This window comes from Diabrotica undecimpunctata, chromosome 8 (genome assembly GCF_040954645.1).
Source record: "Diabrotica undecimpunctata isolate CICGRU chromosome 8, icDiaUnde3, whole genome shotgun sequence".
Lineage (NCBI taxonomy): Eukaryota > Metazoa > Arthropoda > Insecta > Coleoptera > Chrysomelidae > Diabrotica > Diabrotica undecimpunctata.
The window spans coordinates 127,032,820-127,052,505 of record NC_092810.1 but is presented as its reverse complement, the minus strand read 5'-3'; the positions used below and the strand labels follow the sequence as shown (position 1 = coordinate 127,052,505).

General features: G+C 33.3%; 1 protein-coding gene across 7 annotated transcripts in view; it reads left to right on the top strand.

The window, feature by feature from the left end:
* The window catches only part of LOC140447983 (uncharacterized), a 157,946-nt gene that overhangs the window by 107,349 nt on the left and 30,911 nt on the right, over positions 1–19,686 (top strand). Inside the window, exon 1 of one of the 7 annotated variants that reach the window (XM_072540987.1) lies at positions 6,193–6,315. The exons of 5 other annotated variants lie outside the window; for them this stretch is intronic. In XM_072540987.1, coding sequence (XP_072397088.1) covers positions 6,239–6,315 — 77 coding nt within the window. In that variant the 5' untranslated portion in view covers positions 6,193–6,238. Of the gene's footprint in view, positions 1–6,192; positions 6,316–15,046; positions 15,236–19,686 lie in introns of those variants that run through there. One more of the 7 variants, XM_072540988.1, reaches the window with a different exon arrangement.

Here is a 19,686-nt window from a genome sequence, read left to right as displayed (position 1 = left end):
ACCATTTGCGCTTCTCTCTTTTTTATTTTATCATCTCCACCAGCTTAGCCTATTTTAATAATCTTTCTATTACTTCTTCTCTACTTATTTGCTCTAGCTCTATGTTTTCTTCGCCTTTATTACATTTACATATTAATTTATTACAATGTCTTCCTTTATTACTTCATGTAATTACTATTTTTATTGGGAAAAAGTCACAATTTAAGTTTAAAATAAGTTTATTTTTGACTTTTCAATTTCCACTTCGGAAATCGTTCTCAAAATACATAACATTAATAATTATTAATTATTATATAAAAATTATTTAAATTATTGGAGTAAGTAGTATATTCTTATATTTTAAGTCAAATTAAGTGGTGTGTTGCTTTCACGATAAGAAATTTAGTTAATCATGTTCGTATAATCGTGTTAGGCATTCTTTAAAACACAAAATTAAAGAAAATAAGACCATCTAAGACACATTTAAGCCCTTTTTGTAACGTACACTATCGAGTTATAGCAAAATATAGGAGTATAAGAAAATTCTGGCCCTATGGATAAGAAGCACTGAGTAATTGTTTGGTAAACATCAACTGTAAAGAAGAATCAATAAAATTTACCATTGAAAAAAAAAAACAACAACTCACTACGTTTTCTGGATGTGTTAAGCACAAGGAGGACATGGGATATGTAATCAAAGTCTACAGAAAACCAACCCACATCAACAGATATTTAAATTATCACCCAAATCGCAACATAAATATCCGAAAGAAAATTATCAAATCGCTATACGATAGAGCTCACAACACCTGTTCCAACTCAAAAACGATTCAGGAAGCAAAAAAATCTGCTAACAAAAACCTTAACAAAAATAATTATCCATTGTCATTTATTAACACAAAATTTGACAAGATTGAAGAAAGGAAACAACAAAAACGATCCAGAACTGCTCATAAGAAGGGATTTGGAGATAACAACAATACCATAGGTAAGAAGTGTATCAGAAAAATTAAAAAACCTAGTGAATATTTACATCACAACGCCATTTAAAACAACCAACACATTGAGATCTATTAATTCCAAAAACAAACCCAGGAACACACAGGAGACATCAAAGAACTGCATTTATAAATAAATACCATGTGAATGCAACAATTTTTATGTGGGAGAAATCTCAAGATTACTAAGTGTCAGCATAAAGGAGCATGTATCGTACATTCAAAACAGAGAATGACAGATCCCAGATATGCAAGCATGTCTGGGATAATGAGCTCAACGTACGGTGGGAAGGTGCATAAATAGTCATAAAAGAAACAGACAGCAAAAAGAGGAAAATTAAGGAAGCAGCCCTTATCTTACTAAATGAACAAAAATACGTAGCAAACTCGTTAAAAGGCTCTGATTACCAATCCTGAAAGAATAAGTCAGCAATAAGATCACAGAAAAATCAAAATTTGTAATCAAATTCGAAGGTACAACATGGTCTTCAGAATTTCACGCAAAATGTGGCTATTGGTAAATTCATTATTTAACTTAGACATGGAAACAAGAAAACAGTTTCAGAATCTGATCATTTCGTTGTACTGTGACGTAATAGAAATGGATTGTTAAACGGTTTTTATAGGAAAAAGTTATTACAATAATTCTAGTTTTAATTACTGGGTTTATTAGATTTAGCTAAAAGAAGAATGGGTTGCTATTAAAAAATATTATACCGAGTAAAGAATCACAAGGAAAAAAATTAATGTCAAGAAGAGCATTATCGGATAATATAAAAAACGTAAACGAATATATTTTCATTCCCATTTCTCTCGTAATTTCAAATTGCAATTATTTTGGCGAATGCGTTAATAGCCAACACAAGCTTTAAAGTATTTTATTAAAACTATAATGTATCACTGCGTATCAAAATTTTATTATAATGAAATTTTAAAATTCTCCCTTCATCTAGACCCTATTCATTGGTTTGCTCATCAGCAACCAACCCTCCGCAAATTCTCGCTGGACAACGAACTTGCATCCAGACAAATAGGTCGTTCACCTCCTGCGACATATGGCTGTACACAAATCGTTCCCCTTTCACGTGGGTCTCAGGTTCCTATATTTTGTATAAACGATCTTCTAATCAGTACCGATTATATTAAGTATGATTAAAATTGCATGTAATTATATACCTCTATTAATTGGCCGATTTGATCACGCTTGAAGAGTAAATTTAATAAAACGCTTAATATTAGTTTTTTTCATTTTTACTTCTCGATAAATGTTGTGGTGTCAACGATTATTCCTTTGAAATTCTTCAGAGACGTTCATTTCTTAACCTTAGAACTGTAAGTTTAAACTAGAGCAAACGATTTACACAAAGTACCGGCGACGACCCGAAAATATTTTTCAAAATAAAAAATCCTTTTTAAGTACTTTTTTTGTCAAATAGCCAGTCGTCAGGGAGTTGACCCCTAAACATCATACGAACAAGCTGGATTTTGCCGAGAATATTAATTCTGGTACCCCAAAAAATGCAAAAAAGTTTACCGTTTTTACCCCCGGGCTTCATCTTAAAACCCCCTCGTAGGAGGGTAAAAATGCAAAAAAATCGATTTACCAAGAATCTGCACAACGTAGAAAAAAATATAGCGGAGATAATTTTAAACAATAATGTTAATTAGCACTTTTTGTGTAGAATGAACCGTTCTCTCACAAACAACGCTTGAAGCAACCGTCGATTTTTGAACGTCAGTTACACGCGCGAAATCAATGTTCAATAAAATTTAGCTCGACGGTAAAAATTCGATATCTTTTGATCAAAGCGTCCTATCGACAAAAATCAAGATGCGTTTTAAAGGTAAAGAGTGCAGCTTTCGTATGCAGTTCTTGTATTTTGCCGCGAATAAAATCAGTTTTTATAAAGATGTTAAATAAATTAATGTGGCGCGATTTTTGCCATTTTGGTCACTTTCATTGACCAGTCGTAGTAAAATTTCCATTTTTAAAAATCAATCTTTAAAAGCTATGACATGAAAATTCAAAAAGTGCTAATACACATTTTTGTTTAAAATTATCTCAGCTACAGCTTTTATTTAAAACATTTTGTTCTACAGTGTACAGATTCTTGATAAATCGATTTTTTTGCGTTTTTACCCCCCTATGAGGGTACTTTTATGGGGAAGCCTGGAGGTAAAAGTGGTAAACTTTTTTGCATCTTTTTTGGAGCCCCATAATTAATATTCTCGGCAAAATTCAGCTTGTTCGTATGATTTTTAGAGCTTCAGTGGCATTTTCGTCTCTGACGACTGGAGTAAAAGAATATATTAAATTACTGGAGTTTCAGGCAGAATATTTATCGTCAGACAACAATAAGCAACTTCATTATACATAGTGTGTTAAAACATATTCTTGTAGCGCATATCCGTTTCGGATGTTGGCGATCATCATGGCAATTTGCACACTGTTGCTCTGAAAATATTTGTGGTTTTTGTATCACGAACGGAAATTCTTCAGTCAGGACATTCTTCGCCTTCCTAGGCCTCGTTTTCCCTCTACTCTTCCGTGTAAAATTAGCACTTATCTTTGATATATACTTTTTACATATACAATACAATATAAAGTTCTATTGATGGAAAAATATATGTTGGAAGACAGTCAGGTGATGAAATTCAAAGAAATTTGGGCTCAAATATTTTGAATGAATTGATAAATTCAATACGCTCTAGTTCCAGAAATCTAGTAGTTCGGATCCTACAGCATACACAAGGAATAATATGAGGAAAATAACAATGCCATGCATAAAAGCATTATCAATAACACTTAAAAAGTTAGGAAATACATATAACATTTCAACAACATGGAATCACTAACTATGGAATCACTAACAGGAGAATTTTACTGTCATCATGGCATGTGGTTGTCTTTTTAAAGACGAATTACATGCTATCATTTTTTTTCTGACAGATATTCTGAAGTTAAAGTTGATTTCATGTAATTGAATGAACTATCGTACAATAAAGTCGTCTCAGGAACGCAACTCAACAATATTGGCAATATCATTTTAAAGTCGTCTACTTTAAAATGTATAATGTATGTCTGAGGTGTCAGTATAAATGAGTCAGATAAAATTAAATTATTAGAAAAATTTTTCATCAAGTAACAAAACACAAAATTTGTTTAATTTAATAATGTTTGTATTTTGAGAAAAATTTCCGAAGTGGAAATTGAAACGTCAATAAACTTCAATTGTGGCTTATTTCCATTAAAATAGTAATTGCTTTAAGATGCCACAAGAAAATAGCTTCAGAACAATATGATAGTTTTGTCTAGAAGGTGTTTGTCTTTGAGGGTGAGTTGTGATTTTCTTCCTATGAGCCAATAATACTGTTTCAGTTTCAGACGTAATTGCTTCCTTTTAGCAAAGATGTGCTTCTGCCATGTTAATCTACTGTGTGTTAAAGCTAAAGTTCATTAAGTGTGACTGGTGGACAGTTATCTCGTTTGATAGTAAACGTTACATGAACAGATTTACTGCCATTTGCTTTCATACGCCAAATGTGTAACCAATTTTGTATTTTGGCCTATATGAGTTTAGTTCTTCTGGTTTTGTTCCCAGTTTTTAGTAACATTATTATTTGACCAATTTTCCAGGGATAGGGGAAGTAGTTTTATCTTAATGCTGCGTTGATTATTTGATGAGGTGCTTTTATATCTAAAAGAGATAGATCTTGTATAGTTTTACCGTTTATTAGATCACAACCAGAGCTTTTCTTAGGGTTCATTTCTTTTATTAGAGAATAAATTTCTGTAATCTTAACACTCTAAATATTTCGACGTCAGTTTATGCCCAACCACAGCTAGGTTTTTGAATAGGTGGGATATGCTGTTGAAGTCTTCTGAGTTTTTTTTGTGGCTTTCCACAAGGAATATAATCAGTGTTTTCTGTAGCTGTCAGTTCATAAGTATTTATTTACAGATTGATTTTGTATGTCAAGTAGCAGTTTCTTTAGTTATTTGCAAGCTTCGTACATTTTTTTTTGTCTATTTCCATCTTGTTTGTTTGTCATCTTTTTCTTAATTTACGTTTTGTTGCGATTTGTTGTTTAAAAATTAGGGGTGTTTTATATTTTATGTATGGAATGAATTGTTCGGGGGTGGCTAACCATGCCGATTGCTGTATACTTTTTGTAAAGTTGACGACTGCTATATCGTAAGTCTTCCCTTGTTTTAAGCGGAATTTCTAAGTAAACTCTCTCACTTAATTTTCTTTAAAGTACTCTCTGTCTGTAGTTTTTGTGTGCAGTCTATGCTTTTGTAGTATCTGTAATATATCCGAAAAGATAATTATAATTACTCGAGAATGGTTAGACGATTTATGTTGGACTCGGTTTAAATTTTTTTCATATTAATGCCCTTTGTAACACAAAAATCAAGTAGGTCTGGAATTTTGCGACTGTTAGTAGGTCAATACGTGGGCTCTCTTCACGAGGAAACATAAATACGAATAAATAGTCAATATAATGATATAGTGCCAATTTGTGTGAAAGTAACACACAAGAAAAACAAGAGGAATGAGAAAAAGGTGTAACTACAATAATAAAACACTAGAGACTAGTACCAAAGAAGCAACCGACTTTAAGGCCCTATTTATTATAAATAAAGAAGAAATTTTATTTTTGAATCCACTTTATAGCGCTGTACCTCTTTTGCAACAAGAATACGACGAAAACTCTACAATAAGGCCGTTCTTCGCTATTCTGGGCATAGTTAAATTCCAATGTAAAAGTTTAAATAAAATAATACTAATACTATGGCAGATATTCTAGTGCACTAACTCTTAATATACTAACTATAAATTATTAAATTGTTTAAACAACATTTCCTTCGATTTTTTTTTGTTTAAAATTAACTTAAAAAAAAATTTAAAAGTTACGTCACTATAGAATTTTTCCCTCTTTCGGAATCTGTTTTTACTTTTAACATAAGGTGTAACACAAAGCAGCTATTTTGTTTAAACTTTTAAGAAAAGCTTGAAGCTCTGTTAAAAGTTATCTCTCTCGGTCAACAAAGGCTGTCTTTATTGTCAATATCTAGCTATGAGCAGGTATATACCTTATGAGCTTGTAGCAGGTATTTATAATACCCGCATTCTCTCAGTAGGGTCATAAATAATGTTGAACCGGGAACGAGAATTTAGTGCTTACTTAAATGGTCAAGTTTATTCTGATTCAGATTATGAGACTATTGACAAACCAGTGTGTTCATAGTTTTTACAATGGGTAGTTCACGAAGACGTTTATGTGCCCCACGAAAAAGTCGACGAAAATTGGCGAAATTGTATATAAACCAGCGGTAAGCACCTAGTAGAATAAAAATATTTTCTGTTGATTTGTGGCATTTTTATACATTTGTGTATGTATATTCTTCTGTATCTTCTGTATTTGTATCTTTTATACATTTGTACTAATTTGGTATTCCATTCTTATCCCAATAATACCCATTCTACCAGACTATCAGTTGTACTAACCTTGTACCGATTCCCATGGTAATTAGTATTTTTTTCGAAGTACTGGCCTTTCCTTTTTCATTAAGCGTTCTATGTAAATATTATTTTAAAGAATTATATACGTCAACGCAGTATTTTTTATTTCAAAATATTTTAATACGTATGTATGCCAACGATTACTCTGTCACAAGCCATGTTTTTATTAGTGTTTGTAGGTATATATTACAATATTTTATTGTAAATAGTATATTTAATACTCCGTAAACATATATTATTTATTAATGACTTTAAACTCTTTCGTTTCTAATACACGTGAACGCGAATATAAATTTGACACAAATGTTGGCAATTTTCGATTTATCTCTTCGTCAATTTTTATTCGCGTACTTTTAAATTATTTGTTGCTCTTTATAGCATGTATTTTAAATGTATTACTTAACAACTGAAGATAATACCAAAGAATATAGACGCTATATTCATTGATAATCTTCTTCTTCTTTAGGTACTCCTCTAAGGAGGTTGGTAATCATCACAGCCATGTGTAATATCATTGATAATACATTTAAATTATGTTGCCTAGGAATTGCTTATGATTGAAGGAGCAGTTTTACTAAAAACACTCTACGTAAAATGTATATTTAAATTCTTCGATAAAACCTCGTATCAGTTGTCATTTGTAGTTAGGTTATACTGTCGATTTCATTTATATTTCTAAAATTTCATTAAAATTTCTAAAGATTAAAATTTAAGAGTAAACAAAGTTTAAAATTAACAATATAATCTTGACACTCACATGGATAAGTATTCTCACATGGATAAGCTTAAAAGCACAAGAGCAGTACAATCAGGTACAAGAGCAAAGGCCACATCGAAGATATTATGGCATTTGGAGCATATTAGAAATATGGGCGGAATGACAGTGGGGGATAAGAAATAATGGATAATAGTACAAAACAGGAAACTATTAAACAAAAAATTGTAAAAGAATACTGAGAATTGCTGATTCTCCATATAAAAACGATTGAGTTGAAATTAAAAACAGCGGCCTATAGCTTTTGTTTATTTATTTACTTTATTACTATAACAATTTATAGAATTTTCGATATTCTTCAAGGCTTCTAGCTTAACACTTTGACTGCGCATGTCTCTCATGTGAGCTGCATCGTTCCTTTGTCAGATGCGCATGACTCGTTCAAAATAAACACGTTGTTAGTATTTCAACAGCATTAGAGGTATGTGTTTGTGAATCTGTGGGCGTGTTGTTTAGAACATGTTTTAAGTTTTTCTTTTTCTTTTTAACTAAATATGCATAATAATGTGGTAGGTCCATAAAAACTATAAAATACCTTTAACTGAAGAAGAACTTTGTAACGTTATAAACGTCACATCTCTATTAATTTATATTTAAATAATTATTTCATTTTAATTTCTTTATTAATTTATTAATTTCTTTATCTTCAGTTTAATTTTTACTATTTTTTATTTAAAAAGTAGATGGCGCCCTGTTTTACTCTTCTTCCTATGTCTTTATTTTCTCTCTCTTTCTGTCCCGTAGAATAAATATTCGCCCTCTCTCTTTTTGTCCGGCAGACTATTCTGTTCCGTGTTGACAGACAAGCTAGTTTCATGATCTAACTTCATTTAGTCTCCCACTTTCTGTCAAAACTTTTCCAAGGTGGTGGGATTATTTTTTGCCTCTTTTTGAAATTAATAAAAGAAGGCAAAAATTATTATAATACTCATTTTATGGTCTACAAATTCTGTTGGGTTTATTGTCATATCGACAACTTTATTGAGTTTATTGGATTTATTGACCAGATCGAATTTATTGGCTATATTGGATTTTAACAACTTAGTCAGGACCTACATACACATATTACTGTAGATCGCCAGAAGACACAACATTTAATTGGAGGACCTAACAGCTAGAACACACAAGCAGCCCATCGAAGCAATAAGTAGCATTTATTAACTGTTAAGCTTTGGCAGGGTTAATTATTGTTTTTTTATTATTTTTAATAAATATGTTTGGTTAAAATTTGGCTTATTTGCTATCAACTAAGAACTCAGGTTCAATCTCTAGTTTAAGACAAGACGAACTCACCCTTGAGATACTGAGCTAGGCAAGGTATAGACGATAAGCTCCCCTGGTTGATTGAGGTATTATTTTTACAATAGTACTTCAATTCTCTTTGGTAGTCTTATCGTTACAACTTTTAAACATATAGCAGAATTCCGATGATGATGATGATGATTATTCAGATTTTGATATAAGTTGGTCAGGACTGCGGTTGGGATTATTCGAATTGGGAAGAACATACTGAGAAGTCCAGAGCTACACGATGAAAACCTGTTACATTCGAAGAAATGTTGACTTTCTTAGCACTAGTGTTGCACACAGGAACAATAAAGTTAAATATTATGTCTTTAATATAAAATGCTTCGCTGAGCACATGAGTCGTGACAGATTTCTATTAATCGTGAGATGTCTACATTTTACCAATTATGACCAACAAAATTCTACAGATCGTCTGATAAAAATTTAACCAATCATCAATTTTTTTAACGATGGGAGAAAGATGGGAGCCATTTATTATCATCAAGCCATGTGATGGGAGCCAGTACATCAAAAACAAATGCCATAAATGGGGAATAAAGTTATACATGTTATCTGAACCAAACAAATTTTAAAAATTTCGGTATATACTGGAGCAGCCGACAATATGGGAGGAAAAGGTCATTGGAGGACTATCGAGATTCTGGACATAGTGTCTATATGGACAACTTTTATAATTCATATGAGTTAGCTCACTATTTAACCATACGAAGTACACACTGCACTCTCACCCTCAATGTGAAACGAAAAGAAAATCCTAGAGGAGTAATAGCACAAAAATTATTTGTAAAATATTAAAAAACATATTGTTAGGAAAATGGAAAGACAAAAGGGACGTTTTGTATATATCTAATGAATTTGGAAACGACATGATTGAATATATAAACAAAAGACAACAAACGAAGAGCAAACCTGCTCCCATATTTCATTACAATAAGCATATGGGAAGAGTTGACCAACAAGATCAACTGAGTTCCCACTACCCCTGTGACAGAAAGACGTTGAGGTGGTATAAAAAATTAGGAATACATTTTCTTCAACTAATGCTATTAAATTCACATTTGTTATACAATGAGTACTCAGGTCATAAAATGTCACTCTACGATTTTCGATTATCGATTCTTACCTCACTTTTACCAAATCAACAAAATAAAATTATTACAAACAACAAAGCACCACATATTATTACTAAAATTTCTGCAGTAAGTCATGCCGGCAAAACACAAAGACAACGTTGTAGGCAATATTCAAGAGATAACTTACGAAAACAAACAATATATTATTGTGAAAACTGTCAGGAAAAGCCTGGACTTGTTATAATTTAGTTTGTTTGACGTTATGAATTTTTAGTTTTTTTAATTATAAAAAATATTTTAAAACTATTTTGATTGGAAAACTTTGGACTTGAAGTTTTTTGTGCAATATATAGATATCCTTATTTTAGTTGGCTTTTATTTATTTGTTGACAAAAATAGAAATCAAATTAGTAAGACTCACATGAGCGCCAGTCAGCACATAGCAAGAAAATCTTACCAGGGTGCGCATGACTCACATGTGAGTCGCAAGTAAAAAATTAGTTAAAACTCTGTATATATCATTTTAGATATTAACACTGTCCTTCTAACACCAAATACATAAGCATTTTTACAAAAATACTCTTCCGCACCAGGCATACATTATCCTTAAAAAGTGCGCAGTCATAAAATTGTACCCTTGAACTTCCTTCAGTAGAATTAAGAAGGTGTAGGGACCATTGTGCGACTATGAGAGCCATAATAAAAATATTCTTTTTAACACTTATCAATATCATTTATCAAAAATAAGACATTTAGGTGTTTTCATTTGAAATAACCAATGAAGAAGAAGAACATCGATGGCATTCAAAATTAAACAAGGTTGCAGTTTTTTAAAAGCTTTCTATTAATCTTCCTTTTTTTATGTGATAGATTTCTGCAGTTCTGCTTATTGGCAAATGATTTTAAGGCATCGGAAATGAGCTAGTTTCACTAATTATTTTGAATTTATATCATGCTGTATACACTACATTACTGATAAGGATTAGGAGAATTCTATATTAGATATCGTTATATTTACTTTAGTATACAATACGTAATATGACATTGAAACTAGATTTCATTTTTTCTGACTGCTCATATATATAATTTATCTGTAAACATTCTTTCTAAAGAAACTTTGGTCGAGAACCACCTCTCTGGAGCTGCCTGGTACGCCACTGGCTTATAGTTCATTTCTCCTAGGGTTTGTTATTTGTTCATCGACCTACTTGTCGCCCGCCTCCGACCTCCGCACTGCAAGTCAACGACGCCGATGCTACGCCGACTCTCCCGCGTCGGCGATGTTGCCACACTTGTAATATTTACAGATATTTGAAGATTGCACATGCATCAGGTTCTTTTTTCAGATGTCAAATTTCCTAAGGTGATTTTTAACGAACCATTTTATTTTATCGATGGCCATTCGGAATAAGTCTGGCGACGTTTTCAGATTGAACTGCTTTAAGATATGGCAATCTTAATATTTGACTTCCTGGTGCACATTTGTGTTAACCTTTCCCTATTTTCCGTAAGAAATGTTCAAAAAGCTTGAGCTCTTATAAACGTTTTCAATCTAGTGCTTCTATTTTTCTTCGATAAATATGTGATGTAATTATCTTTAACTTTATCGATGTTTTGCTGACTAGTTTTCAGTAGTTTAAATATATTCTGCAGCGGAACTTTCCAAATAACTTGAGCTGCTTGTTTGTTTATTTCCAGTCCATTCTGTTCTCTCACGAAAAATTAGGGCATACATAGTCTCACTTGGCAGAGCCCTGCATGCCGAAAGAAGGCAATTGAGACCTGGATATCGCTTGATATACTTTAGCTTTCACTCTATTATGATCTATTAACAGAATTAGCAATAACAATCGAGCATGAGGAGTCCCTCCACCACGACAAGGTTTACACAACAATGTATATATTGAATATTATTAATCCTTATGAATATTCCAATGAAAAATATCATTGGGACCTGCTGGAACGCCTCTGTAGAATATCCCATAATAAGTAGCCGTGTTTGAGTGATATACTGTAGAACTTTCTGCTATGCTACTGTCTCCCAATCAGTGTGCCACTGCATAGCATACACGGATTATGTAACGTTGAGAGATCGAAAGGTCAAGTTAGGGTTTTTTAAGTGTGAACTTTCTAAAACTATCATGTACTGACCAGGAGTTACCAATGAGGGAATATTAAATAATAAAGGACAGATAATTCTTCACAACAATCAAAAAATGAAGAACTGCGAATCTGTCTTATAAAAAATTAAATATTATTCCAGTTATTAATGTAAAATGGGCAATAAAAAAAGGAATGAACAGAAAACGTGTCTTGGACAAGAAAGATGTTATACTAGGTTACAAATAATAAGAGAACTAGTGGTCAAAGCAGGAATTGGAAGGGTAGATTTTTATATGGTTGTAAATATCTAATACATTGGACCAGCAGTCTGTGGCGGTTCTCTCGTCAGCACAAATTGCACGAGCACTCCCACAATTATTTTCATACAAACATTTATATATTTTTATCTAACTATACAGTGATTGAAATCAGAAATCACAGATCTGAGCAGTTTATAACTACTAAGTAATATTTAATTATTTTCAAATTTTCCTACATTGGCATTGGAATCAGCAATTGGCAATTATCCCTTTTTAAACAAAAGGAAATTAAGGTCTGTATTGGAAATTATTTATAGGAGATCCGATTTTAAAGAACTTTCCGATTTTTGACTGAAAATAATTTGCAATTAATTATTCAAGTACTTGTTATGATGCCAATGAAAAATACACTCACATACTCGTCAATTGAAAAAAAAATGATTCAATAAATTCCAAATTTTAATGAATTAGATATTGAAGAATTTATCTCAAAAAAAGACAGGCTACTTGACTTTCAATACAAAACTTGCTTGTAACATTTCAAAACTAAATTATAATTTCCATTTCCATTTTTAATAAGGTTCTTTGATTTTTGTAATTTGACGGTACTCAAACAATGTTTGCCTACGGAAATAGGGCTCAAGCGGAGGCCTACGGTATTATCTATTGTTTATCTTAAAAAATATTATATGTGTGCACCCCCAATACTTTACACCTGGCGCCGCCACTGCCAGCAAGTAAAGAAGGAGAGAGGAGACATTATCATGAACTTGACCTTTATATAAGAAGACAAATTTAGTTTTTCCACTATCAAAGACCATCTTAAAGAAAAAAAAGTCCACAGTTTTGCTCACAAAAGAATCATTCTAAGGTCTAAAATCAAAACTAAAAAAGTTGTCCGTTTATAAAAAGTTCATCGTGATAATGTAATGGTTTTCGTCAGGAAAATCTTATATTAGTTTCCTCAAGGGTTTCTTAAATTTATTTACCTACCAAACAGGTTTTTTAAAAATAAAAATTAATGAGATAATCCCAAAGATTTTTTAAAATAAATGCTTTCGCATGCAGCTTGGTCAAGAATTTCATGGAATGTATGATAACCGTCAATTTAGCTCTCTAGCGTATATTTTTTTAATAAACAAGAATCGTAACGATCTTCATCCACCAACAGAATGTACAGATCTCATTCTAACTGAAAATACGTGGATAAGTATGCTTTAATGCAGATTATATGCTGAAACAATTGCAGAGATAATTTTCTGTTTACAGTTGAAGAGACTGTTTTCTTTATGAAAATTTTCTACTATTTGTTTCCGCTTTGCAATAAATTTGACAATTTGTAGTTAGTCTAAATAATTATATAATTTTGTCGTTCGTAAATATGTTCTATCAACTGCTGTTCACTTATTTTGTTGTATTTTGTTATATTTCGTGAAAATGGCATTTCAAACGTCTCCAATATTACACATATATCCAAAAGTTTGGAATATTGGAATATTTCATCTTTTTATTAATTTTTATTGATAAACTCTTCTGAATAGTAAAACATCATTTTGTTTCAATTCTCAGAAATACTAAATAAATCTCAAAACCAGATAAACGATATGCAAAAAAAATATTTATTCTCTTGGAGTGAAAAACTTACAATATACAACTTACATTTAAAAATAAATTAGTATAGAAAAACATCTATCTCTTGGAGTGAAAAAAATTTACCTGTATGCATGCCTGTAGGCGATTTGGCATGCTGCCGATTAACTGGTCGAGCTGGGCTTGCGGAACTCTCTCTCATTCTTCACGAGCAGCATCTTTTAGTTCTCGAAGTGTAATAGGGGGATTGTTTCGCTTCTTGATGCGTGTTTTGAGAATGTCCCAAGCTGCGTGTTTGAGAATGTCGAGGGCCATTGTAATGTAGATATTCCTTCTTGTTCCAGAAAATTTTGTAGTGCTGCTGTTCGATGAGGAGGCGGGTTGTTATGCATAAACACAAATTCATCACCTACTGTCCCTCGGAATAGACGTACGACAGGATTTAAAACTTCCTCGATGTACACAGCACCAGTGACTCTTCTCTCCGGAACCAGCAGGCGTCCGTGTACCACTCATAATACCACCCCAAACCATAATACTGCCACCTTCAAATGGGACACGCGGTTGGGCTGTTTCTAGTGGGGCTTGTCGTCCTGGGGCCCTCCAAACCAGTGTTCTTCGCAAATCAGATACCAAGCCAATTTTTGACTCATCAGAAAACATCACGTTATTCCAGTTAGGACCATGATGCACCATTTCTCCAGCCCATTACAACCTTACTATTTTGTGTTGGTTGAAATAGTCAGTCCTTGAAGCCTAGAAATTTCTCTGGATATACCACTTGTAGATTCCAGACGATTTGTTCGAGCTATCAATGGTATTTGCCGGTCTTGTGCTGCTGTTGTACATCGACTTCTACCACTTCTGCATCATTGACATCATTTGTATCTTGGATTTTTTTTTAATTTTCGATACAGTACTCTGAGTAACATCAACAATATTAGCGATATAACTTTGCCTAAAGCCCTGTTGTAACAAAGCGATTACTCTAGATCTGTCAAAATGAGATATCACGTTTCTAGGCATTTTTAAACGGCTCAATTCAACTTTAAACAAAGACTGAAATAATGTGTAAATACGCTAATCAGTTGAATGTGACCAAAATCATACAAAAACGTTTCAAATTTTTTATCATTTTCATTTAAAAAACACTCTATAAGAGGAGAATGAATATCAACAACAGTTTTAAAACCACCATAGGCGTAGATAGATATATTATTTGTACGTATTCCAAACTTTTGGAGATGTATGTAGTATTAAACATTTTTGTACCGTTTTACACTATTTTATAAAGTTTCTTTTCCTACGTGAATATCACGTTTATAAAAAATATCCCTATGTTATGTATCTGGAAACATTTTTTATTTTGCATATTGGCAACGTCGCAAGACGTATCGCTCGCTGCACGTCGCACCCACGGCACGGCATAGTACAACAATCACCAGAATCCATTGCACGTGCTTTTCACAACGCGAATAGACTATCAATTATTTTCATTTCGCGCGATTCACGCGGAGTGTATTATTATTGTGTGCGGTGGTCCGTGATTTTTTTCTAAGTGATGTTTTGTTATGCATCTCGATTATTTGAATTGTGATTCTGCCAGGAAACCCGATAGGAGGTAAAGTGATTCTTTGAAGTAGGAAAAATATTTCATAATTTTGAGTTAGATATTAAGCTTATTCCACTCCTGGACACTCTTTTCTTTGCTTGTAATGAATGGAGGTTAAATCCGAGTCTTGTATATTGTTTTTTGTTTTATTACGATCATCGTACTCTAAACATTTTCCCCTATCTTTTAAATATCTGGTCTCCTTTGATCATTCCTTTTTTTGACAATGTTCCGCCAAAAACTCATAGATAGCTAAGAGTCTGTCTTTGGTTTTTGTTTTTACCATCATACATTTTGATTCATTTCACTGCTTTGGCCATTGTTTACATTTAATTGGTTAGACTGCTTTTGTTATTTTGCACTGTGCTCTGTTAATTCCTTTCCATTTATACTTGTTTCTCTTTCTACAGTACTTTACACCTTTTCACATTGTGCTTTCACACGTTTTCTCTAAAAAATTGATTATTTTGATTAGTGTTTTTTAACGTGGTCATGAAAACTAGGTTATTTACACATTGATAAGTTAATCGCATTGTTTTTATTTTAAGATTTATCGGTATTGTTTATAAAGTCAGATCGAACAATCGATGTTACTGGTACTTAATAACAAATCACTTAGCCAGTCTTTCATTTATACACCATTCCTTAATGTCTGGTAATACAATATAGAACTGTAGCCTTATTTTAACTGAAGCGTTAAGGGTTTAAGCCAGCATTGTAAACATGAGATGACATGTAGTAGCAAAGGAAGTGTCTTCCTCTGCTATTGCATGTCATAGCTTTTTGCCAATTGTCTCATGAAATTTTTGATATTGAGTCATTCACTAGTTGGAAAATAGCTTCAAGTTTAAATGTGGTATTGTTTTTCGCAACATATACCGTTATTTAAGATTTGAGTCCAGATTAGCTCAGTGGTGTTGTTCGCAATTCTAAAGTGGTAGTTGTAACACATAACAATTTTGATGACTGTAATTTACATAGCTGTAAAAACTCTTTTTTGAGTATTCCTTCTTCTACCTTTATTAAGAAAACTGGTTATTAACCAATCTAAGAACTCCTCTTCCTGTTTTTTATTTACTGTTAGGTCATGGTTCCTTTAATCGAATGATTCTTCTTGTAAAGGTGCCTATCTTCTAGCGACCACATTGGCCCATCTTATTCCATTCACAGCAGTTCGAAAGTGAGGAGTTCGCAACTGAGGAGTCAGTATCTATTATTAAGCATAATGTGGGCTAAGTAAGTTAATGTCATGTTCTTTACGGTGTTAAAAATATCTTTAGTTAGTTGTGTCCATTAATATACGTCGGTAGCACCACATTTCAAATGCCTCTAGAAGTTTTATGGCATCTTTTGTAAGATCTCAGCTTTCTACTCCATAGAGGAGGACACTGAAAACGTAACATTTAAGAATTCTTATGAGTATGTTGATACTTGTTGCAGAGAATCTTCCTAATATCTACGGTTAAAAGAGTTTTTTGCTTTTTTAATACTAGTTTTTATTTCTTAGCTATGATCCCACGTATCCTTAATATTGCAGCATGGAAAGCATATTTTCTCCTCTTTCTAACTGTTTATCCTTTATTATAATTTGGGCGGAGATATAAATTTGAGTTTACTTGAATATATGCTGTTGAATAGCTTCATAAGCGCTGTGATTTTGCGTGCCAATAATAGCTTTAAACTTTCTCCATGTACTTCAGCAGGTCCTGTTGATTTCCCATCTTTAATTCGGTTATTGACCATAGTTACTTCTTGGTCTGCTATTTCTGGGTCGTAGAGAATGTCTATTTCAGTCGGTCTTCTTGCTGTATCTTCGAATAATGCTTTCATGTATTCTGTCCATCTTAATTGATCTTCAATTGTCGTCAAAATCTGGCGTTCGATGTCTACAACTATGCCTGTATTGCGTTGTTTTCTGGTGTTCTGTACCTCTTTAATCTGTTTGTGCATATGGAGATCGTCATGTTTGCATTGTAGTGTTTCAATTTCCGTCCATCAGCAATGCTTCTTTTGCCCTTTTTATTTCCCGTAGTATAATCTTATGCAATTTTTTGTATTTATTGACATTTTTGCCTTTAATTTGGTTTCTTATGATTATGATTGGGAATTGGGTGCCGGGTCTACGGCAGAGTTTCTAGTTCGGTATGCGGTCTACCATCTGATATGCGGTCTACCGCAATTTCGATATGCGGGGAACGTCACCTATCATCAAATGCTGTTGAGACACTCACTAAAATTCTATATTTATATGTAATACCAAAATAAAGTAACAAGTAGTTCAAAACTTTTATTGGCTTCTTAAAGTAAATTTATATGACAATATTTAATTAGACGCATTTATACAAATACATTTCTAACATCGTGCAGAAAAGCGATAAACTTAACTTCTACATTTCTTCGTAGCACTTTCTACGCAACATAATCCAAATGGGACTGCAAAGTACTGACAGGAACACCTCTCATTTTCTTCAAAATCGTAATTTTACCCTCCAACCAGGATCTTTCTATCCCTTGCGTATGTGCTCCTGTTTGTGGGTCGACATAATTTTCCTGGTGGTTAACCGTATGCTAGCCATTCGTCCGAGTGAATTATTGACCCAGCTTCAACTTCCCTTTGTATAATGGAAACTAGGCTCCTCTTTAAATCTTTAATCCGAAGACCCATGGACCGTCAATTCGACGTTCATGATTCCGTTTATTTTACGCTTCAGCATCGCTGTCTTCTGATTCTGCTGGATGGTCTCCATTTAACATTCGTTCCCTGTCGTACTTCCTTCTGTCCGCAAATCTGATTCGTCAATTTGAATTGGGTCTTCTTCAGTACCTCGAAGCTGTCCACGGCGATTCACTGACATCACAGAGGAACAAACTTGTCGACACATGTTGTACCAGTCGCATATAGCTTCTCTTCCTCTCCCCGTTAATTTCATTACTGTGTCAAAATCGAGTTTCAAAATGAACATTAATATCAATTCCAAAATTTCACATAAAGTTAACTTGCAGTTACTTTTTCCATTTAAGTCGGTGAAATAAAAAAAAAAACGGTTGCCATGCCTAACTGATCTTGTTGTTTGGCATCCTCTCCTTGGGCAGCGGAGAACTGGTCTATATTCACCACCCCGATCTCGTTTCCTCTTTTCTTCCATTCTTGCCCCACATCGGTGGTACGGCCCAGCGTCTTCAACATTTTGTAATAAACCGTACTGCCTCTGTTTCGCTTGAAATGACAGTTTTATAAAACTCTTTTAGCAACATTTTGTTTGCAACTAAATCAATTTTCATTTTAGGGCTCATTTTTATACCAAAATAGGTCATTAAAAGTTTTGATATAGTCAAGCACAACGTACTTGACTACTAATGAGTTTGTCATAATTTCCCTAATTTGTTTTTGCATTCCTAATTGAACAGTAATGAGACTGTAATAGTTTCTCTAATTTGTTTTTGCACCTATTTGAGGAAGACGTAGACCACATTCCGAATCAGCTAAATTGCCGTAGATCGCATATTAGACGGTAGACCGCATACCGAACCGGCACTGGGAATTATATAGCCGATAAATAGTCAATCGACAACATTATTACTTAAAACATGTGGACAGTTTTTCTACAAGCACTCTATGGAGACTAAAACGTAGTACTGTACACCAAGACAAATCGTATAATATGGGTAGAACATGTACTGAGATAGAATGATGAAAGACTACTAAATACAACCTTCTGAGAATGGCAGAAGACCAGTTGGTGGACCAAGAAAACGATGGAAGCATGCAGTAACGAGTGATCTTCGTAAGATGGAACAATAGGAGATTTCTCTACAAAATCGGCAAGAGTGGAGGAAAATAACAAACGCGGTCAAGACTCACGTAGAGTTTTAGAGCCAAGCACTGGCGGATCTAGACATGAGTGGCCGCAACTTTCAATGAAACGCCAACTAAAAGACATAAAAGAGATAAACGCAAACTACATAAAAGATATAAATATTTAAACGGTTGTCTTTCATTTTGGACCTTCTTGGAGGGGGGGGGGGAATTTCTCCTTCCCCTGTGTATCCGCCCCTGGAGCCAAGAAATAAAATCAAGTATATGATGTACTCATGAAAGTTCTTAACCGCTGTTGTTTTAAAACAATTGTTAGTGGCAACAGTTGGATGTATTCTGCGCAAAAAAAAACTGACAAGTGGTTTGAAACCTCCACATACAAATGAGCGCGGACGGAAACCTATTATATATGAATCCCAAAAAATATTCTCCGTTGTAACGTATACTATAATAATAGCGTACCATAGTAAACTGTACATTCATTTTCCTCTGAAAATAGGACTCCATAAGGAGGAAATAATATCGTTGTGACCTAATTACATTCGGTAATAATGTCGTGCGTCAAAGAAAAAAATTATTACGTTGACGAGACTTGGGTTAACGCCGGACATACAGTTGATAATGTTTGGCAAGATAACACAGT